Source organism: Anser cygnoides, chromosome 7 (genome assembly GCF_040182565.1).
Source record: "Anser cygnoides isolate HZ-2024a breed goose chromosome 7, Taihu_goose_T2T_genome, whole genome shotgun sequence".
In the NCBI taxonomy this organism is placed as follows: Eukaryota; Metazoa; Chordata; class Aves; order Anseriformes; family Anatidae; genus Anser; species Anser cygnoides.
The window spans coordinates 22,938,198-22,963,088 of NC_089879.1; the positions used below are offsets into that span (position 1 = coordinate 22,938,198).

At 39.7% G+C, this 24,891-nt stretch overlaps 1 protein-coding gene across 20 annotated transcripts in view; it reads right to left on the bottom strand.

Annotated features, from left to right (window-relative positions):
- PCDH15 (protocadherin related 15) overlaps positions 1–24,891 on the bottom strand; it is a 738,695-nt gene that overhangs the window by 112,894 nt on the left and 600,910 nt on the right. For all 20 annotated transcript variants that reach the window (XM_067000244.1, XM_067000234.1, XM_067000238.1 and 17 more), the window contains 2 exons: positions 12,346–12,651; positions 10,935–11,159 (listed from right to left, as the gene is read on the bottom strand). In XM_067000244.1, the coding sequence (XP_066856345.1) occupies positions 10,935–11,159; positions 12,346–12,651 (531 nt within the window). The remainder of the gene's footprint in view (positions 1–10,934; positions 11,160–12,345; positions 12,652–24,891) is intronic.

Here is a 24,891-nt window from a genome sequence, read left to right on the forward strand (position 1 = left end):
TCTCGTCTCTCTCCTCAACTCCTGGAGCAGAAAGCATTCTACCATAAAACTTCTAAAACCCTGTGAAGAAACACTTACCCTCCTGTTTCTGACCTGTTGACAAAATCACTCTAGGTTGGTTAGGGAGATTAGCTTCTTAAATATTACATATTTGTGCTTTGTGAATCATTTCATAAAGAGTTTTTAAGTACATCCATGTGTTTTTCCTGCCACTTTGGGACTGTGCTCTTTGATTACAGCTGCTGATACTAAGGTTTCTAGTCATCTGTATCTAAGTGGAAATCAACATACCCTCACTATAAAAACCAGCATGACTGAACAGCGTCTGAGCTAATAAATGGATATTAGGCATTTACAGCTCCTTTTGCAGTCTGCTGGCTTTTATCACGTGTAATAAATAGAACAAATGTATTTTTAAAGTGGTCCCTACTTCCACTAATATTAAATGTACATTAACATAATCCCACTAAAGGAGAAAGCAAGGAGGTTTACTTCAAAACATAGTCTATGTCACACTAAAATTTTCACTTTCTCAATTTTTCTCCAAGTATTAATACATTTAATTTGCTGCTGTCACTTGGTTTCGAACATCTGCCAATTAAGCCTATGTGCACATTACCAGAGCTGGTGGCTTCCCATCTAAGCTGCCTCCAAGTGTTTAATAATCCCTTGGTGTCTGGGGATTTCCAAGCAGAAATTTAACATTCCTCTACTCTTCCCTTGAAACTCTCTTCTACAGAAAGCAAAGTGGTTTTTGGCATCACTGCACTTGAAAATCATTATTTCTCCTGTGTTTTCTTCAGCTGTAGAAAGATGTTGTTCAACACCCTCTTAAAAGAAGCACATAGTAATTTATTAATAAATAAGCAGAATGGAAGTCCCCTAGAGATGTGGGATTTCACAGCCCTAAGGGCACCCTAAGCCCCTGAAGGCCCTGCCCAGCCTTACGCAGGCCCCTCTAACACCCTGCCCCTGGGCCCAGGACCCCTGCCAGCCCCTGGAGCTCTCCCCAGCCCTGCTCCAGTGACGCTGAGGGAGGCTGGCCTCCAGCCCTGCTCCTGGCCCTGTCCATTTTGCTCCCGGCTGGACTGCAGGCCGGATTCATGCTCATGGCCTACCCAAGGACCTCTGGCCCACCACAAGGCCTTATCCTGCCCTCTAACAAATACACTTGGGCCCCAGTGAGCACGTGGTCTGAGAGCAGAGCCTAGGGCGACCCAGAGCCGCTCTCCGTGCCGCACCCTGGCCGCGCCACGTGGCCTGCAGGGCTGCCATCCCTCCGGCTCCCCAGCCAAATGCCTCTGGCCAAAGCTGCTGGGGAAAGCTGGAGGCTTCCTTTGGATGCAGCTACGCTTTGCACTGGGTTCCCGAAGCTCGGCTTTAGCTTTCAGGGAAGTTCCAAGCGCAGGCTGTCACTCGGTAGAAACCCATCCAGCACTGGGCTTACTGATGTTTGCGCAGGATCTCTGCTACTATCACTACGTTTCAGCTGCATCACCCAGAGGTGCCATATTTCATTACCATCCATTCCTCCGGTCCATGCTAACTGCTAGTAGCCATCTGGAGCCCTTGGTTCCTTCCGTAATTTCTCAATTTCTGAAAATCCTCATTTGATTATATTTCTGTTGTTTAACTTGGCAAGTTCCCAAAGCCTTTCAAGATGATGTTAATGAACCTAATTTGGAGCAGCACAAATTTAATATTAAATATTAAAATGCAAATTTAGAATGCTTTTATGTCATGATACTCTTAAATTACATGATTGTTTAAAAAGTTTTAGAACTGTTCTGAATCAAGGCCCCTAGATTTGGAGTCACAGAGTCAGCACTGAAACAACTGAAAGTTTAAGCCATGACTTTAGATAACCATTCTTTCACAACTGAGTTTTATTTTCTGAAAGAAAACCCAAGTGTTATTCTAATGTAATCCCATTCCTAGAAAAGGAATTTTTATTTTCCTTTCACTTAAACATCTACTATGCCACATATATAGCTACAGCAAAACGCAGATCTTTACCTTATGCCAAGAGTTTATACATGTATGTGGGTGTGTAAACTGTACGTATTCTTTCACTAAGCAAGTGCTCATGCAAACAGAGATGTTACAACATTATTTTCGAGGCCTTAATAACCACTAAGAGTTTCATCACAGAAGTCTCCTATAAGTCTACTGTAGGCAGTTAATGCACTAATGCAGTCTACTGTATGCAGTTAATGCAAGTTAATCTAAAATTGTGAGAATAACCAGGATCTTAAGATTTCAAGCACACTCTCATCCTTCTGCTGAACGACCCATTTAAGTTAACAATACCGGTTATCTAACTGGTATTTACCCGTAATTTACCCAGCTAACAGCTAACTCTTTGGAGTGGTACACAGCAACAAAATATTGCACGACCAGGTGTATTTAGCCTTGCAGATAGATTGCAAAGGGATTAAAAACGAATAACCATGCTATGACTTGTAATCACTGAGGTAAGGTAATTCTTTTTGAGATATTCCCAACTATCCTTCCTGTGAAATTTGTGCCTTCATTTCATCAGTTTCTGTAATTGATGCCAAGAAGAACACAGAACAATTTATACTTGCTAATGTATATGATAAACGTAATGGCAAAAAATTATCGACTTTTAACTTATCTCATTGACACTAACTTTAACACTGGTTTTACAAACGCAGCAGTATGTTGATTTTATCATCTATAGTCATAGATGTGATGGAAAATCTTCTGTTATTATTTCTACCTCATATCTAAGAGTGTCCCCCTTCAAAGTTGTGACCCTTATGAAAAATACAACTACTATGAAAAAAAAGTGAAATCGTTGTATGACTTAACATAAAAATACATAAATTAACCAGATACTGGAGCACCAAGAACTCTAGGTCCCTTTCCCATTCTTTAAGCAATTTCCTAAGGCTCTGTTAATGAGCACACACCACCTTTAAGGCTTACGCATTGCACCACTCTATTCATTCCTCTAAGATACATACCAAAGTTTGCAAGCAAACCTTTCTTCATGGTCCAATATTTTCATTTACCAATGCATTCTTTAATTTATTTATTTAAAGTCCAATGAAGTTAAGTCAGTACTTGAAAACTACAACTAGTGTGCCGCAAGTATTTGAAATATCTGTTAGATTTATGTATCACCCACAGTGATTAAGTTACAAGAACTGAGGTTAGAGAATCACGCGGTGCTGAGTACCTTAGAGCAGCAAGTTAAAAATCTTTGTGATGATGCTGGCAGGCTAATGCAATGAACTGTGTGAACTGGCACGCTTAATTTTGTCTTTAATTGGGTCTAGTGCTTCTTTGCACAGGGTTTTTTGTTTGTAGTTATACAAAATGGAGACTTGTTAACATGGTATAACTGCCTCTTTCTCATACTTAGTGTTCAGAAAGCCCTAAAATATCTCACAATATGAATTAAGGTTCAGAGTGGAATATACGAAGCAATAAATGACTTTAGCAGATGAATGAACAGGTAAGTTGAGATTGAAAAAACAAATCTGGTTACTCGCACCACAGTCCAACACCATGCCTGTTATGCCATAAATGCTGCTAGAAAGTAGAAAAATAAGCAGATAAGCAGTTTAAGCAGTTGCATTTTGGAGGAAATACAGCTCCATTTTTTTTTTTTTTTATTATTTAAGAATTCTTATAAGTTATGTGCTGCCACTGTGCTGGACTGTCCCTTTATTGTCCCATTATACAATGGGAAATGGTTTTTGTTACATGTTAGAAAGATTACTTCGAGGATGTAAATTTACTGAAAAACGTAAAAACATAACTAAATTTTATTTTAGAACTATTAGAAGCTGAGGATGTGTTTCACTGTGCTTCACCAGTCTTTCATCGTCATGTATCCTTCATTACCTGCATAGTGACTGGCAGCAAATTTTCATTATTATTGTAATTAAATCTCACCATAACACGAATTCCCACCGTAGTGAAGCACTGATAGATTACTGCTCACCTGCTCATTACAAACAAGACCTGAATTAATTCATAGTCTTGCAAGGACACACAAAAAAGTGGCAACGACACACGTGCGTAGTTAAACATCTATTAGAGCTGAGTTTGAACCAAAATGTCCTCTCTCCTTGATGACAACCTGTGGATCCACCTTCTCCCATTCTTCTCCTAGTGACTGTTTAAGCATTTTATAAAGACCAAGGCCACCCATTCCACAGCACTCTCCATCAGTGCAGTAAAGGTGCTGCGTTAGAGGAGCAAAATGTCCAGCTCTAACATTTTATTCCAGCTCCAGCCTCAAGTGCCAAGTTACTGCAACACAGCTTTGCTTTCCTAGCTTTATTGGGGGCTCTAACTGACTGGTTTGAGATGGTGATTCGTTCAACAAACATTCATTTTCTTCCAACCCTCCTACCTTAGAAAAGCAAAGGAATTATGCTTCTGTGTGTTCTGATTTGAGGCACAGGTTGTCAGGAAGACACAGGGAGCCTTCTCATGTAATCAAGTTCGAATTCGGCACTGCTATGGCATCTTTACAACCAAGATCATACTGTGAACAAAGATGGTGAAAGGCCCAGAGAGCAAGGTGTGTGAGGAGCAGCTGAGGGCCCTCAGTTTGTTCAGCCCAGAGCAGAGGAGATGAGGGGAGGCCTCATGGCGGCCTGCAGCTCCCTCATGGGGAGCGGAGGGGCAGGCGCTGAGCTCTGCTCTCTGGGGACAGCGACAGGACCCGAGGGAACGGCACGGAGCTGGGACAGGGGAGGGTCAGGCTGGGTGTTAGGGAAAGGTTCTGCACCCAGAGGTGGTTGGGCACTGGGAGGGACTGGGCACGGCACCGAGCTGCCGGAGGTCAAGGAGCATTCGGACAGCACTCTCGGACACACAGTCTGATTTTGGGTGATGCTGTGTGGAGCCAGGACCTGGACTCAGTGATCCTTGTGGGTCTCTTCCAACTCGGGATATTCTATGATTTTGTGATTTGCTTCCATCTTGAATATGAATGATCTCGGGAAACATATTGATGAAAGACCACTGAGAGCAACCAAATCAGAGACTTTGTTTTACCTGTTACACGTTTTCACTTGGTTGGTTGGTTTCTTTCAAGCCGTTTCCAAGGGGAGGCTTAGCACAGTGAGACTTAGACTTAGAGACTTAGACTGTGAGAGATTCAAACTCACCCCACAAAAAGTACTAATCAACACATATAAAACATGACCTAAAGTATACGACTTGTAACTTTTCTTTTGACCTGCAATGCATCCCATTTTACACATGCTGAAGAGCAGTTAGACCAGCAGGTGGCTTCACTATTCAAGTCCTACTCAGTAATCTGAGTCCTACCAACTGAGAGACAGCTAATTTTTGTCTTCATTAACTGGACAATTTTAAGACAACTATTTGTTTTCAGAACCTCAGCCAACAAGTCTTTCCACAGCACTATTATTTTAAGCCACTTTTATTTCCAGCTTATAGTTTAATGCAGAAGTCAACTAGAAATCACTATTCATCTGCTTGCTCCATGCTACCTGATTAATTTGTAAGACTTCCTTGTTTCTTATGGCTATGTTTTTACCTGAACATAAAATACTGTGCCCTGGCTAACAAAAAGATCTTTCACAGTTTAAAAAAAAAAAAAAAAAAAAAAAAGATTGTATGAAATCTCAGACGACTCTCTTGCTGTAGATATATTGTTAACAAAGCAGTGAAAGAAACAAAATCACACCAGTGACCAGTCTCCAGTGCAAAAGTTTATCCTTTGATAACAGTAACAAAGAAAACAACAAACACACAACCACCTCAACAACAAAACAACAACAAAAAAACAACACCTCTTCTCAGTAATGCAGGAGGAGTATTTTAATTGTTATATCTCCTCAATGTCACACTTCTCTTGAAAAATTAATTTGACAGTTGCACTTGGGAACTCTGTCCCTATGGACAGATGGTACAGTTGGTTCACCAAATCTGGAAATTCATTCTGTAATGTTTCTGGCAGTCCACTGGGATTAAGGCATGGCAGGAATTACATGAAATATTTTGTCATCAGACTTGTAATATGGCATTGCTAGAAACATACCAATCAGTTTTTACTTATTCTTGTGGCTCTATCCCTTTGAATCATCAGGCAGAGATAACGGCGCCATTATGCTATATACTCTACTTAAAAAAATAATTTCCTAGAAAACAGAAGGAGGAAGAAAAAGCAACTATAATAAACAAAAGACAAGCTAATACAAAAATAATGATGGTACTACTAATAAGAGGAAATCATAGCATAAAATTTACAAGCACCATATAGGCCCCATTATACACAGATTCTTACAATGTGTGTTTAGGAACACATTACTCATTTAACAGCAATCGAAACTGGGAAAAAGTTAGTCCTTTTTTCTCTGAAGAAGCTCTACTACTACAGTAGTTGTTTGCAAACAGTAAATCCTGATAATAAGCACACAATTGGAAAAGTAAGGGTTCTATTTCTTCCAGTCCTAGGAAACATTTATATTGTGAGGGGATGCTTATAAGTGCCATAGGCACTACAGGCTCTCTAAGCAAACAACTCAGCCCTCCCAGGCACTGAGCGAATGCAAACCTCTGCCATTTTCCTGGTGAGAGAAACGGTGCCTCCACAGTGGGAAACCACTATGCAATAGCACACAAGTTGTCTCTTGGAGGTGCTAATACTTTCCTGACTTAAACTTCATTTTCAAGACTGACAAAATTCACTGCTTCTAACCCAAACATTTTTTTATATCTATGTACGTTTATACTACAAAACAAAACAAAAACAAACAACAACAACAAAATGTACAGTAATTAGTTCTGTGTTCTTGATTACACACCAGATTACCATCACCAATTAATCAGGATGAACACTTGCGCAACCTCTCCAGACATCCCAGGATAAGATGACTCGTTAGGACTTTCCCGTAAAGAAATATAAGCAGCAAGAGGAAGAAAAATCTCAAGCGAGAGGAACTCCATGCTACCTACATTATTCCTCCTCAGCAATACTAGAAACAATGCAACAGCATCTGATTTATAAAACAGGAAACTAGAGAAAAATGAGATGAAATTTTGTTTACTGTAAGGCTATCAATATTACTTTCTGGCTACTAAAGGCATATTCAAACACAGGATGATTTTCCTCATTAAATGCACAATTAATTCATTATTTTACCTTCAATTTCCTCCAAATAAGGAATCGTAAGTCACACACTGTAAAGGGCCACTTGGCTGCAGCAGTGGCAAAGAACATATTTTAACACTGACATGCAGGTAACAGATGAAGTTGTTTTGCAATCTGTGTTTTGATCAAGTTCAGGGAAGGTTAATATAAACTATTTGTAACTTGTCATGCCAAAGGCTGAGAGTCTAAGGAAAGTCGCAGCGTGTATCCACCCTCATCCTAGCTGCAAAGCTCAGTGTGATTACGGGTGCACAGCACTGCTGCTCATTCTCTTTTAGACCACATAAATAATATATGACACCATCAGGCGTTGTCCATAGTTGGATAACAGAATCCTATCACACAGGAAAAATTACAATGCTCATGGTTAAAAGTTGGACTGTGAAAAATGACAAATGTTAACAGAGGAGCACAAGACCAGAAGGACTGGAAATCTCTTTAATATGAGTAATACTCTAAAGATCACAGGGACTGAATTCCTCATGGTTACATAAATTCCCTGCTTGGTCTTATTACTGCCTTACTGATTGCTCCTGCTTTTCTCTAGGTCAATTTTGAGTTATTAAAGTCTGCAAGCTGCATAACTACTGTTATGGGGCCTACAATACACATGCACATGGTTTACTTCCTATTTGGGGTCACAAACGTTGTATTAAAAACAAACAAACAACAACAAAAAAAACTAACCACACTCTAATACCTTCCTCTAAATAAAGTAAAAATGCTTTTATTACTAATAGGAAAAAGACACATCCAGTTCCTAACGCAGAGCAGGAGCAAAAGACAGGCTGAACGGGGAGGGCTCCTGCAGAGCCGCGCAGAGGGATGTACAACCCCACGCAGAAGCACCCTGTCCCTGAACACAGGCTCTGAATTGGCAGAAGGTCTGGCAGAAATCTTTAGTTTTAAAACCTCTTTGATTCCTGTGCAGACATCCTAGCCGTTCACTAGAAAATTGTAAATTACTCCCATGAAACAATGAGCATGCTTATCAGGAGTTATCTGTCATGCCCTATAGCAGCAGCCTGGACCACAGTCAGGATGGCAGAGGAATATAAGACCGGATTGCAATCAGAAAATAGACAAGTGAGGATCTCTACCACACCATGCAGAGCCTCACACCACCACACATTTGAGCTCTAGGGCCAGACTCAGTGCCCTACTGGAATAGATGAGCGCCCTGTGCCAGCCTGCACCACCTGCCCACGCTGGCCCCGTACCAGAGGCTGTACCCGGTACCTCTGTCCCCAAAGGAACCCCAGCCCCATGCCCTCTCTGCACTGACCGGGACCTTCTGCCCCCACCACAGACACACCAGCTCTCTCCCTTCAGAACAAGGGCAGGTATGGGTCTTTTCCATCAGGAACAAACCCAAACTGCACTGTGATGCACTGTGCTCCGTGCTCTTTCTGCATTTATTTTCTCACCAAAGGCCAGCTATGTGCCTTGCTCCTACCCCTGCCCCTTGAGGCTCCGTCTCCTGAATCTGCCACTCAAGGTATCCTCTTGTGGACCCTTCTCATACCACACAGGTAGCAAATGGCTCCAATTCCTATTTCCTTTTTTTTTTTTCCTCCCCAAATGTGTTTTTGTTTTTGTTTTTATTTTTTTAATCTGGAAAGTTCCTCTGTAATCTCAAAACAAAGCATTATTTCTTTTCTAGATCTGCCTTGTGATCAAGGTTCTAAATTTTTACCATCTCTCTGACATGTATCCACTAATGGCATCTGTCTGACAAAATGAGAGATGAAAAATTACTTTTTCCAAAAGCCTTTCCCCACTCACGAGTGCCACTGACAATGCTACTCTCCTATCTGCCACTCAAGGTTGGAACCTACCCATTATCTTAACACAGTTATTCAATTATGTCCACTGATCAGCTGCAAAGATCAAGCTGTTGCCGGGTATGATAATACGCACTAAATATCCCCTCCAGCCCTTTTTTTTCCTTTCCTATATAATCTATAGGCTGTTTGCATTCGCTTTCAGGCCCTGTGCTGTCCCTAACAACTGCAGAAATTGTTACTCTTGGCTCAAGCACAGTATTCCAGCCTCTCACACACCGCCTTTCCAAACAATTATCATGCCTCCTTTTAAAATGCTCATGTGTGCGAAGTTTCCAGGGAAACAAAAACAAAACAGAAAAAACATTTTTTGATCGTACTAATAATCCCCTTCTTTTTAAATTCCCTATTCTCACAGTGCCTCCTGGACAGTGCCCTGTTACACTGCTGCTGTTACACTAAAGCCACCAAGCAGAACTGCACTGCTGCGTTGTCCACTGAGATTAATGAACACAACATAAACTCACAGTCATACAGCTGTGTCAGCCCCATCGTACAGACAGCAGCTTTTCCCTGAACACACTCCTATTTGAGAACAGCTCTTCAGATCTTCAAATCAAAAATCAAAACAAAACAAAGCTTGATTCTTGCTAAAAAGCATCGAGCTGGGAAAAAGTTTCTTCTAGAAAAAAAATAAAAATACAGGTTTGAGCAACTTCCTCCTTGAACAGTATAGACAAATAAGGCTCACGGAACGATGTGAAAAGCTATTTTTGCCTTTGATTCACTTTGAAAACACCGGTTCAGAGGGCAGCCCGGCAGGAAGCAGAAGCACTGCATCTCAATCTCAAGCATTTTACAGAGACAGAGAGGTACTGTAGAAGCCTTCTTACGTTGCCATCAATGCTAATAATCTGAGACATTTACTGTCCCTAGAATAATTCAGAACTCAGTAGAGACCGACAAACAGAATTACTCAAAATCATCTGGCAATCCATAGCATCTGCAGATACGCAGTAAGCTGAACCAGAGACTGATTCATAAATGCTAAATATTTTTTGCAGACTTATATTTACACTGAAGTTGCCAGGCAGAAAGTTTGTATTTGTAAGCCATGCTTTTTCTCTTGCTACAATTTCTGCTTCTTAGCTGAAGTGCCAGTAATTAAATTCTCTTGTCTCCCACCGCTGACTGTTCTTCCCTGACAGTCAACAAAAATGAAACAACCAGACAAGAGGATTTGTCTGACTGGCTCCAGAACTGCACCATTGTAAATTCAAGGAAACAAGATTTAGAGCTTCTAAAGCATCCTCCCCTTTTGGACACAAGCACATCAACCAACTGAAGATGTTAAGTGCTAATGCCTCTGCTACAAACCCTTTTCATTTGTGGATCCTCCCAAACAGAATACCATTATCCCCATATTGCTGGCGAGACAGCAGAAACACAGGTGATGCTGCAACTCAGCATAAAAACGATTCATTGCGAAAGACCACTGAATAAGCCTGTTTCTTTGTAGCTCTATATTTTCAGGTAGCTGAAACTGAAATGTAAGGCGTGTGCCATATCAGCACTCAATACACCTGAATGGTTCATAAAATTACAATTTATGAGAGCTTTAACTGAAACGTGATGGTGTCATTTTTGCAAACAATTCCATTAGGTACTTATCTCAATCTTTCAGCAATTCTGAAGGACTAAGTGTTTATGTATTTGTCAGGTATTCTTGTACTTCATAAATCTATGAACCAAGATTTAACTACTTAATTGCATATAGCAAAATAATTATAGCTGTTATAAAGTGTACATTTAGCAGAACAAGTCGCTGTCAGAAAAAGGCAGTAGCTTTCTGCAAGTGAAAAAGTAGGAAAGCAGACATACTGCTACTGTGCTCTGGTGGTTCATCAGCACACCTGCAAGGGTTGCAGAAGTATTTTGTACCAAATAGGAGAGGATGCTATCAACTGACCCGCTACTCCTCTTACCTTTACTCTCACTGTGACAGTAGCAATACCGGGAGGCATAGTGCCCTTGCTATCGAAGGCTTCCACAAGAAAGGTGAAAGTTGCTTCTGTGTCGGAGAATGACTCGTAATCCAAGGACTTCAGAAGTGACAACTCGCCCGTGTACTTGTTCAGTGCAAAATACTGTAGTGCTTCCTGCGTCCGTATTCGATAGGTAACATTAGAACCAAGATCAACATCCTTCGCCTAGACCATGCCACACAGAAAAAAAAATACTTAAAGGCAAACAAAATCCATTTTCACAAACAAATCCCTACTAGATTAAAAACATAAAAAGGCAAACAACTGCAAATACATATAATCTCATTATACTATTCTAATAGTATTGGATAAATTTAAAACTACTGCACAAACACAAAGCAGAAAGAACACTTGAGGTTATTAAATCCAGAGATACCTGCCACATGAAAGGGACACAATATTCTGTGCAAGAGTCACTGGAAGCTTGTTCTGTTCTTGGTCTTCTCCCTGGGCACCTGCTACTCGCCACTGCCAGGGAGAGGATGCTGGGCTAAGCAGACCATTGATCTTACCCCGTATAGCAGCATGGATGTTTTTATTTCATACCAGTATTTAGACAAAGAATATTAACTTTCATTAGGAAGAATATTATGCAATTGCTTTAGCTGTTGATTCCACTTACAATTTACCTGCAGGCAGCTTCAGATAAAAAACATTCTTGATGAAATTATCCCACGACAGATTCTTCTCATTAAAAACTGCTGACTAAAACATCAGGAGGCTACATAGACTACTTATGGGAAGTGAGTCTAAGCTATCTTTAGAGATCTAGCTCAGGATGAGCGAGATCAATTAACAACAATTAACTATCACTTGTCTAAATGGTTTATCTTTGTTTGTTTTTATAGTCAACAGAGAGAAGACACCTCAAGGTGCCCACTTTACTCCAGCTATCTTAGATGACAAATTTAGCGTTAGGTCAATTTCTTCCGGAAGCAACTACTTAACTCCATTAACTATAATGAGGTTGGACTTTTAGGTTTGACTTCAGTTTGAATCAGTTGAGATAGCGTGCTATCAACATAAACATGTAGGAACAATATAATGAGCTTTCAAGAACAAACCAAGTGCACTTAATATGTAAAACAATATCCCAAAATATGACAATAGTAGTGTTGCTCAATTTATTTATTTATTTTTAACTAACTGCTCTTATTTCCAAGTGAACCCCCCAAAATAATTCATGTACCTCTTTAATGGCCATGAATTTTTCAGTCTGGTAGACATCATACCTTCCTTGACTCCAGTCTGCAGTGTTTTACTTCAGTCCCACTGAGAAGTTAACTAAGAACACGCTTAGTACTGTGCAACAGTTACAAAACATTGTCTTCACTCTGTAATGCTTTCTTACCTCTATCTGCAGGAAGACAGTGCCAGGTGGTAGATTTTCAGGCACACAGACAGTATAGGAAGCATTAGTAAAGACAGGGCTGTTGTCATCAATATCCAGCACCTTGATTGCTAAAGTTAGTGTTGAACGGCGGGGGTCCACAGCTCCATCTGTTGCTTCAACGATAAGTTCATAATAGTCTCTTACTTCTCTGTTCAATTTAACTGCTGTGTAAATGCTACCATTTGATGTGATTCGGAAAAGATTGTTGAAATTTGCCAAACTATAATGAACTTGACCATTAACACCTGCATCTGGGTCGGTAGCCTAAGAAACAGAAAAAAGTACCATGTTTTAATGCACATTTTAAATACAAGGGACACACCTACATGGGAGTCGCAAGGTACGCTAAGATAATATTCTACAAAGTAGTAACGTCTGTGTGGGTATTCAGCATTTCTTGTTCACAGCAACATGCCTCTCACTCATATTTTGTTGAAGATAAAAAAAATATTCTACAAAATCAAATCTGTTAATCTGCAGTGATTGAAGGCAGCTTTTCTGGATCTCAAATGAACTTCAGGAGAAAACACACATTTAGATGCTCAGTCTTGGACAACATTTGCAGAAGACAAACCTGATGCTTCTGAAGTCAGGCCATTAGACAGTTATAATGCTCAAGTATCTTCAGAGTTAGGTGGTGTCTGAGGACATTTTTTATTTTACAGTGTGATTTAGGTGTTTCGTAGCTACCAATCATTATGGAATCCATGCTTATATGGATGCAGTCAGCAGACAGATAGAATGGACACATTAGTTAAAAATCTTAATTTCACTTAAGGTTGTCACATTTAGTGAATTTTTTATCATTGCTCTCTGAAGAACTACTTAACTTTCTACAGTTTGTACATCGTGTTCTTCAAAATCAAACGATACCAAATTTCATCCTTATTCTTCTACACACAGAAAATGCTGATAATTCCAATAGATAAATGTTTAGATTTTGTTCAATTGGTATCTTAAGTCTCATGTAGCGAACTAAGCCTCAGATTTCAGTATCAGCTAAATAGTTCTTGTTATTATGTTAGTGCCCTAATGGGGATGGAAAAGATTCAGCCTCATTATTACTAAAGGCACTAGAGCATAATTTGAATGCTGACCTGTTGTTTTTCCTCCATTTAATTAAATTAAAGCATGATGAATAGGGCCATGTAAATTAAACAAAGGCCATTCTTTTAGAAAGGCGTTTTCATTTGTTTGACTTCATAAATGTGGCTACAGACATCTGAGAAGATGAGAAAAGATTTTCATGTTTTGTTATATGAAAAATGCTCAGGAAATTTCCATGAATGTTTAATTCTGGTGAAGGTGTTAATTTTAAAATATTGTAACAAAGCCATTTATCTTCCTAGAAATCAATTAAAAGTTAATTAAAACTGTTAATAAGAAAAATTTCACTGTTTTCCTCCTGCACTATAACAATGCACTAAGCAGTAATGGCTATAACTTCATAATGACCCGTCAATGGAGAACACATCCTTTGAATCGACATCTTTCAACGTATGGTTGATTTACTTAAGCTTAGAATCAAATCTATTTCCTCATAGATGACAAACAGGAAAACCATCAGAAAGCGAGCGAAAGAAGAAAGTTTCAAGAATACAGTAACTGTTAGCCCACTGAAAGACAAGCAAAGTATAGGAAATGAGGAAGTCAGCTTCTGGGTTAGACACAAACCCTAAGCTTCATAAACCTTAACTGCAATACATGCATTAGGTCAGTCCTCATATTTAGGCTCTACATTAAGCCAAAACCATTTAACAGCAATTAAATTGATGCTAACTGACCAAGAGCAAACAGAGTTTAAAATAAAAACTGAATACACACACTAAACAAAGTTAATCCTTAACACTACTATCACTGGAAATTATGAAATCAGACCAGCCAATTTTTTACTTTTATTATTAACATTAACGCACTTAAGTACAGTTTAAAATAGAGAAACATGTAAAAAGACCTCTGGAAAAACAGCACACTTTGCAACTTGGCTCCTAAAAACATGACTATTTACATTTAAACTCATTTGTGTATATCCTTGGGCATTAACATATTTTTCACATTGTGCAGGACTGATTTGTTTCCCTATATATTATCAAATCCAATTAAGTTAGCTGTTGGATGACTTTTTCTAAAACAGTGACATCTGAAGTGTATAAGAAAGGAGCTCCTCCTTCCATGTGAAAATCATCTCCTGGAGCCTCTCAGAGCCTGTGGGCACGAGCTCCATGGAGAAGTCTTTGAAGGAATTGCGGGTGGCACTGTGCTGCCTGTTCCTGCTTGCAGTTGCAGCTTTATATCGAGATGGATGACTTGAATCATCCATATTTCATAACCATGCTTGACACTACCACAGAGAAGCTCTGTTACCAATGGGTTCCAGGTGACACACAGCTGGCCTTTCAGAAAGTCCTGCTTTAAACATCAGCCCTGCTTGAATTTGCCTATACCCATAAAAAAAAAAAAAACTAGTAATATCCCAATAGATTTAATACAATTTGATCCTTCTCCAAGTATACTTAACAGAGGTGGAGGAAAGGGGGCCAGCAATAATTAAAGAGGGAAATATAAGAAATAACAGATCCCATGACAGGACGACGATGCCACCGCATTGCAGGCACTGGAGGTGGTGAGAGTTTCCTCCACCACCACTAACGGCTGAGAGGATGAGGGCGAGCGTGCTGCATGCACTGCCTCCTCCGCCTCTGGCGCACGGTACCACACGGAGGGGAAGGCCTGCACATGGCCACCCACTGGATACGAGTGAGCATAAACAAACAATCCAGCTACAAACCTGCATGGAGCTACACTATCTGCATAACCAGACAAAGACTCAAATGAGGAGAGGAAAGCTGTTTGGGGTGTCCGTGTCCTCGCTGGGCACCCCTTCTTTTCATGATGCAGAGGTTGTCCGCTCCCCCAGCCTGCACACAGCTGGCTTGGACCGCAGCAAGTCACAGGGTTGTTCCAGATCAGAGCAAGTTTAGTCGTCCTGGGTTATGACAATATTCCTGGCTCTGACTGCACTTCCATACAGAGACATTGCAGGTATGAATCCAGGCTTCATGGGCAAAACTGGCCACGCCAGTCTTTCTGGAAAGAGCAGGATTTTACAGAGAGTACCCATGTAAAGCACCGAGCTCCACAAGCTGGGCCACAACACGCTACAAACTCAGACAACGAATCTCTCCCTGACGTTTTGACTCTGCCATCTGCTCCCAGCTTTGCTAACCAGTGCTTTCTGCAGCTGTTCCCCAAATCTATTTGCTAGGAAGTATGAACGGATCTCAGCCCTGGGATCTCCAGTGGCTCCACAACCAGCTCCCTTGTCTCTTTGCAGCTGTAACAATGCAATACAAATCACAGGTAGCATTTTTCTCTGGGCTACACCAACAACCTTAATCTTTTTTTTTTTTTTTTAAATTAGGTAAGGTCCAGTAGGAGTAATAAAAAACAAGGCAAACGCTAAACATAAAACTGGTCAGATTTCTTTCTATTCCCCATAGCACAGTATCTTTCTCACCCTAGCCTCCAAACCCCAACATACCTGATTTCATGGTGATAAAAACAATCTTATGAAATGAGAACAGTGTATGTGTAGAACACATCCTTCTCCCCCCCCTGTCTGTCTAGGGAATATCACTCCTCACCACAGCAGGATGTCAAGAGCAGACAACCAAATAAGGAACCTATTCACTCCTGCCTTGTTTCTCTCCTAGAAAAAGAAGTTGGTTGCATCCACCCCTAGTCCAAGTCCTCCATCCCCTCATCCCTACAGCTGTCAAAGGGAAGAGCAGTACCTGTTCACATGCCCTTGGAGGCAGAGCTGGGTGGCAAGCAAGAGAGAGCCTGAAGCACTCTCAGCTACCACACAAACACTCTGGTAGCACTTGAGTTCCCACCCCAAAATCTACCGACACAGTCTGCTGTTTGATCCCTTGCAACCACATGCAAGACAGGCCTGGTAAATTTAGACAGGAAACGAAGCTTATTTTGCTATTCTGGGTAAAAGAAATATTGGGAATCATCCCTTTATACGCTCACGGGTTTTTCCCCTGGTCTTATTCCAAGTGGTTCAACTAGCTGGTAGGCAAACATACCACGCTAGTGTTACCCAACAGAAGAGTTTAGGAATTCGCTTAAGTCACTGTGGCCTGACCAGAAGGGATTTTGTTGGGATAGAGGAGTCTCCTTCACAAAGATCCAAGGCAATTTGTTTTTGTGAGAGCACCTGCAGAAGTATAAAATACTTAGAAAAAAGAAAATAACAGAGCTTACTGGCTCCTCTTGCGAATGCCCATGACAAGAGATGCAGGAAGATGAGACAAATTTCAATCTCTTCTATCTCTTTATGTTCATTTAGAGACAGGGAAAACATGCTCCTTGGAAGAGTCTCTAGTAACTGCTGCTGCTGTTCAGTAAATTTTCAGATCCACAGGACTAATCTCATTTCCATCTTTCACAGGACTACCTTATGAAGTACTGCATGGTAAAACAATCCTATAAACCCAGGAGTATAAAAGAATCATTACTTTATTTCCCAGAAAATATATCCCATGTTTGCTGGAGACAGCACAATCTACAAGATGATAACCTTTATCTGCTGCGGTAAGTCTGAATTGGCATTACCAACCATGCTTCAATATTACTGAGCCAACCTCACGAATATGAACCAATAGTGTTCCAGGGTAACAAATTATCTTCCTCCATTGCAGCTTGAAAATACAATACAAAATACAAGCTGTTGAAAAACAGCTTGAAAAATACAATTCTGGGAGATCTGAATTACCGAAATATCTCTTAAAGGATCATTAACTCTGAAATATAATGACAAATGCTTAAATGTTGATATTAATTATATCATTATCATTCTTTTCAAAAGAAACCTCCTACTAATATACACAACTCTTGCTCACAACAGGTAGCAATGGGATTTAAGCAGGTTAATTGAGGATTTACACTTGAACTGCTGGAGCTGGAAAACAGCAAAATAAGGCAGAGTTGCTACTCATATTTGTCTATATAGTTGAGGCAAACATGACAGGTATCCCCTCATTCACGTTGAAAGCTGAAATACTTCTTTGGGACCACTCTTCTGCCAATCCCACCTCCCCCAAATTAAATTTTCCTGCAGGTCTTCTTCAGGGACAGAAGTTCCCCATCATCCCTACCCATCCCAACAGAACCTCTGGCTGGCAGCCAGTATTCCAGCAAATACCGCAGCTCCAGGGAGGGATAGAAATTGTGCTGGAGGATACAAAGGGTGCTATCAGTGGGAGTTGGGCTATTGTTTTCATGGAAGATAATAGGATTTTTTTTTATTATGGGTTTAAAAGATTCCCAACCCCTTTGCTTGTGTCAAATAGCAAATCAAATGTTGGTGGGAGTGCTAAATTGGATTTTGTAAATGTTTTTCAGGGAGATTACTGTTTGTGCTCATAGGACAAAATTAACATCTCCCAGATGCAGTAAGAGGCCACAACTATTTGAAACATTTCTGGCTTGGTATTAATTTAAAAATATCTTAAGTAGGGAAAATTAGTCACTCCAGAAAGCTTGGCATTTTTCTTCCTTGTAATTCAGAAGGCTTTTCCTCTTTCATTTCTTTTTGCCTGCTTTTACACATTCTTTCACTTTCCTATTTCATTCATTAAGTGCTCTAAGCAAAGGAAAAGATTAGAAGGTACCAACAGTTTTGAAAGATTTCTGTCAGCTGAACTCAAGATAACGTCAAAACAAGTAACAAAACATAGAAACACTTTTGTCTTCCCAGTGTTGTTAATATTTTCTCACATATTCCTCTCATGCTTCAGGCAATTAGATTAATAAAATCATGCTCCTAAACATACATGCTATCACTGTATGCCCATTACAGATAGCTGTAATACTCCCTGGCAGACCAAAAACCTACAAGAGTTTATTTCAGTGGAGCTTTCTACAAAATTGATATTTTAATTGCTCTATTCCTATAAATCAGATTTATTTATTTTTTAAACAGACTTGCAGGATTGAAAGACCGCTGGTTTTGTACAAGTTTTAGATAAGAAATGATGTAATGCCTTCACTCTGTGTTCATGCTCAATCAAACGTATACATAGAGCTCTAACTTACTTGATTTTGCTATGTAAGTTCTGAAATGCCACAAAACTTAATATTAGACCACAAAACAACACAGATGCTTAGTTACAATGTGTGACAAATCTTAAATGTTCTGAATTATTGCCCTGCACAAACTGACTTGATGAAGAAAGATGATATAAAGAATATACAATAATATGGGATGTTGTAGTATCAGGTGGCAGATTCAGTGGTCTGTCACTGGCAGTGGCAGCCCAATTGGGTTTAGCTGGTCTAAAAAAAAGTGAGGAAGCAAAATAAAACTCATAGGTATTACCCTCAAATTTTGCTAATCTTTAAATTTCAAAGCAACACTTCCTTCTTTAGAAGAATAAACTAATGCCCCCCTCACCCCTTAGAGACTTTTGAAAAACACTAGAGGTTTTGGCATATCCTCCAAGAACCTTTCTATAAAAATTAAAATTATCTTATTGGACTACCAAGTCATCATCCCTACCAACTTATCCTTTTTTCACAACTATATTTAGATTTACTAGGGTTAAGATGCCACATGGTAAATTTTCTAATACAGACATATTTTAGCCATTATACAAGATGGGAGAACCTTTGATAATTACTTTCATTGTCAATGTTAATTCCAGTGCATCTGGAGGGTTAGTTTGGAAACCAATTAAATGTGACTCTAAATAAAACTGCATAATAAGAACAGTTAAACACTACAATCAAATATAAATTAAAGTAAATGAAAATCAGAAAGCCCATGACTGCAAAAGCATGATTTAATGGACTGGTGAACCTCCTACAAAAATTAATCACATTGTAACACTGAAACATAGACAGGCTTTCTTTGGCTGGCATGCAACCAGCTCCGAAACTTAAGAGACTTGCACTGTCTGTTTTAACTTGAAAGATGAGTAGAATTTTTTTTTTTCATGAGGAGTGTGTTATTTGGCAATGATATGATCAAGCAATTCAGGGATTAATCAATGAATAGACACGGTAGCAAAAATAAAAACCAAAAGCTAACTCACAGATTAAATGTATTGTTTCAAATCTCCACATTTAGCTGGAGTTCTCTAACGTGTTAATGCAGTGTGAAGTTATTTTTGTCATTTCTCCAGACTGCTGGCTCTCTTTATGTCACTGCCTAATTAGAGAACATCAGATCTGAGCTGGGTCACAGCAGCAAACATTTGGATTTGAAACCACTCATCTTACCATTCAGACTCTTGGTTTCGTTCTGTATTCTCTTGTTCACTTAAGATTACTTAAAGGAAATTCATTTTCTTCTATCAATTAGAAATATCAAGGCCATGAACTCTGAATATTACAAAAAAAGCACACCTGACACGTATCTCAAGAAAACTCTTCAACTTGTCCTTCTACCAGGCAGTCTTCAGAAAGAAAACACTAATCTAGTCACAGAAAAAAACACCTAGAAATAAAAACCACAGCTAGAAGTTAGTAGGCCCAGAATAAACTATTCTAATTTGTAAGCTCAAGAAAACCATAGTTTCCTACCCCAGTGACAGAAATCTGAACAATCAAATCCAAAAAGACAGAATTGGCCATCAAAATACTAAATGGTCATGTAGTAGGGATGGGAAAACACTGACTCAGATGATCTACTATAGCATCAGGCTGAACAGAGATAGGTGAAAGGCTTAAAACAACAGACTGGTGTAAGGAAGACAAAAATAGGAATTCCTTTTGACACAGAAATGCTCAGGCTCTCAGCAATAAACTGCACATGAAGATGGTTGAAATGCTTCTCTGATGACAAGCATCAAGATTTGCACCGCATTAAACCACAACTGTTACCACTCTGATGACAAAGATGCAAATTGATGTACAAGTATAACATCAGAAATAGGAATCATAGAATCATCGTAGAATGGCTTGGGTTGGAAGGGACCTCAAAGACCATCTGGTTCCAACCCCCCTGCCATGGGCAAGGACACCACCCACTAGATCAGGTTTGCCAGGGCCCCATCCAGCCTGGCCTTGAACACCTCCAGGGATGGGGCACGCACAGCTTCTCTGGGCAACCTGTGCCAGTGGCAGTGAAAGCCACTTAGTTTAAAAAGTCACCCCAGTTTCCATACATTATAGGCAGTAAAGAGCTATTTGAGCATGGCTGCAGCCACACACAGTGAAATAACTTACAGGTATTATACAATCCCCTGGGGGTGTGAGCAGAAAGCAGCTAATCCCGGCCTAGCACTGCTGGTCTGAGATGGCAAAAATTTCACAGATGTATGACTGCATCTATTTCTTCTCATGATACAGGTTTGGACTTGAAACCGTGATACCCAACTTGCTTTAGAAGGTAGAAGGAATTTTATAACAGATGAAAATACAAATAGAAGCACATGTGACAAAGACAAGGGCTTTACCAAAGGCTGCCTCATCGTTTCTTCTCACCATTTAAGCAGAGATGCAGTGTTTATAAATAATCATGACAATTATAAAGTTGGGGAGACTGTAAAAGGGCAAAGAAAGATAAAGCTACGTTAAAATATACAATGAATACTATTTATGCAAGTTTCTCCACTTCTCGTTCTCTCTTACATTTCCTCCCTTCCATGTTAGAAAGAACCTCTTCCCCAAGAGCTATCATCCCGAGGAAAGTCAAGCAGCACACATAACATTTAGCTTAAACCAGAAACAAATTCCAGCACCTCTTCTGTACACAACTACGAGCAGCATTCAGCCCAGCTGACTTGAGCATGCCCTATCATGTATGCGCAAAAAATCCCAGACAGACTCTCTAGATGCTGTGATTCAGAGAAGCTGCAATCCTTTCACCCTGATCAAGTAGTTGATCAAGGTTGACGAACCTGACGTGGGGTGGGCAAGAGGAAGAATAAAAGCACTTGAGCACATACATGCATGCCCTACTGGAAATACCCTCCCCTCTACATGTCTTATCCGAAACATCCCACATGGAACTGAAAGCCTGTACCTCACCAGTGTCACTCGGAGAATTCAAATGAGATGGTGTTGAAGGTCTTATTAAAGGTCTCTCTAATCAACCACAGAAACAACTTTCTTAATAAGCATGCAATAAAATGATATGACAAAGGACCCAGCAAAATGACCTTGTGGTGATCCTACTATTTGTAAAAAGCTACACAGCCGTTACAGAAATGAGCACAAAGAGAAGCTCACGAATAACAGTGTACAAGCTCTTTTGCACTGGAAAGTAGCAGCTCATACCTACACATGCAGACACTGCGTAGTCGTACCTCTAAATGGATATATGCTAGTCATATAGATGCACACATTGCAACCAAATACAAGTCTCCATTTCTGCTGGTTGTGGTTCATCTGCCATGCTATAACTCTCAAATCTTAAATTCTGATGCATTTCTGATTTTAATTCTGATGCATTCTGATTTTATTTCTCATTTTAAGATCTTACCTGTTTATATTCCTTTTTATATGTACCAGATGAATTTAAAAGATGTTGTAAGGCAAAGTATAATACAGTTAGCAGTGGTCATGGATTCACTCTGGATATTTGAGATTTACTTCAGAGGCCTTGATTCTACTCTTCTCTTCCCCAAAGGCTTAATTTTTTAGCTTCATAGATGGTCCTCTCCTGCCAATAATTCTCCTTTTTTTTTTTTTTTTCTGGTCTTGTACTTTTTCTCCTTTTCTCCACCTCTAATTTTTCTGCACTTGTCTAAAAGTACAGGAGCCCTGAGATTTTAATTTCAGAAGCTGGTACTTATAATACAGGTGTGGTGTTATCTACAGTGCAGTTTATATATGCTACAATGTAGAAAGTCATACTCTGTTCTATGAGCTTTCGTGCAGAAAGCAATGACAAAGGTGATTTAAGTAAAATGAGATTTCTTTCTGTGCTTTTTACAACAAAATCTTGTAGTGTAATACCTCATCGGCATTTGAAGCAGTTTTCCTATATCCAGAGACACAGGACAATTTAGATGTAAGGGATCTCCAGAGGTCATTTAGTCCAACACAATAAGCCTTACTGACATCTGTGAAATTTAACCTGGGCTTTAAACCGTGAGACTTGCAGGTTTTACCACCTTGTGAATTTAAGTAGAAATAGACATTTGTAAGAATTCACTAATATTCACAGACAGAAAACTCTGTTAGGAAATTGGCATTGTAATTACATTCCGTTAGCATTCAAAAATGATTGCTGTTTCTTTAAACAACACATTTAAAACACTTCCATACTACTGAAAGAAAAAGTGTCTAGAAATCTGTAGACTGGTGCCACACAGGCTGTTTCAGTCACACCTATTTGCCTTAGAGTTGCCCTGTTCTGAAGTGGACAGACGTTACTCAATACTAGATGCAGGTAGTAGTTCACGCTTATTAAATAGAAAAACAAAATATTTCCACTTTACAGTAGAATTAAGGAAAGTTCTCCAAAGCTCATCTTTCCAGTAAGTAAAATAGCTCCATCCTAAAGAGCAACTTGCTTTTTTTTTCAGAATTTGTTTTCTCATTTAAAAATAAGAAGCAGATGATAAGAGATATTACACACATTGTGTGCAAACAGCTTTCATTATTGGAGCCTATTTATACTGCCTTCATATTAGGGAAAATCTAAGGTCTAGTGATACGTGAGCATCTGATGAAGGGTTGGGCTGTTCACTGCCATGTGATTATTTACCCATGTTTTCCTTCTCGTCTCCTTTCATGTCCCTATATCTCCTAGGTCATGCAGGGAATTTCAAAAAATGATCAATCACACAAATTTCTTCCTACAATTAATAATCAATAGGAAAGGGAAGTTAAAGAAACTGGGCAAACTTAAAAAAGCAGATAAATGGAAACTTCAGTCAAGGGTGGTTTGGGGACTGTTTTCTCTCCTGGGCCCCATCAGGCCTTATGGGCCCCAACAGCTTGTTATTTAACCACAGATTGCATTTTAAAGTTCTGTAACAAACTCTGCAGAACTGTGTTTCACTTAACAAGAATGCAAATGCGTTTGCACATGTTGCAGCCAATACACTGATTCTCACCTATATTTCATTCCACTTTTCCACCTCCCATGTACCTGATGTGGTATTGACAAACAGTACACTGCATAATGCCGATCATTCAGATGCTGGATCTCCTGCAGGACCTCAAGCTATTTCCGACTGCAACAGACGATAAGGTGCCTGAATTTTTAAGCTTCTGGTGTGACGCTTTTGGTTTCCTGTTGGTCCTCTGTAGAGAACTTCATTCAGCAATTCTTCTCCTGTCTTGTTGGGAGATCCCAATGATCAGACATGAAAGAACGGTAGGGAATCTAATACACCTCTGACTGCTCTCATTTAGACAACACTGTATGAAATAAAAGGGATTTGAAATACTTTCACTACACTGTCAGCCTTATCCTTCCTAACTTTTGTTCTTTTAATCTTCAGTGTGCTCCTCAAATCCCCACAGGCAGCACTCCTGTGCAAGCGCCTCCACGGACTTCAGCTGGCATACAAAGAGCCACTGGAGCGACAGAGCGCGAGAGCACTTCAGTGTTAATACTGCCTCCAGCACGTAATGAGCCTTCCCCTCTACCACCAGAAATCTTTTCGTTGCCTTTGTTCCGTCTCCCCAGGGGAAACAAATTCCCAAGTATTACCTAAGCCCTTATGGGAATCCCTTTTCAAGTCCAACTTTCCCACTTAAAACAAAATAGAGCACAGAATGCACAGAATTCTATCGTCTGCAGCAGGAATCATATATGGGAGCATTCGACTTAATTGTTTTGTGTCCTAAATCACTTACATACTTACCTGTATCATGGGAGAGAGGACAAAAGGAGGGTATAAACGTCATACATTACTTTTTTTTTTTCTTTTTAGAAAAACAGCTGAGCAGATAAGAGACAAAATTTTGCAGTCTTGGGAGAGGATAGAAAGAAAGTCTAATACAAAAAATCCAGAATTGGAAAAAGAAATTACAACAGCCTTTCACATGTTATACGGACTATTTCTAACATTTTAATAATACATGCTGAATAAATATGTTACACTTTTATCTTTCTTGTAATTGACATCATAGAATATATCCCCAAATTTACCTGCATTATGGTCATGTCAACTGGCAATTAAAGTAACAGTAGCTGCTGCTAATAATCAATCTGGAAAAAAAAAAAAAAGACTTCTGGGAATCTTCTAAGAAGAAAATAATGGATTTTACTAGAAAATATGTTCTGGATCACACTGCTCCCTGATCCCCTGCAGCATCTGCACTGCTCAACACTGCAGTCCACTAAACTGGTCCTTACCTTGCTAATACGATTACGAAGATACTACGCTACTTGGTAAAGCCAAGGTAAGCAACTTCCACTGGTCTCCCAGCATCCACAGAGCCAGCGATCCCATCCCAAAGTTACCAGTTCATCAGGTATGATTTGCCCATCCATAATCCATCCTGGCTGTTCCCATTCACCTTCTTATTGTC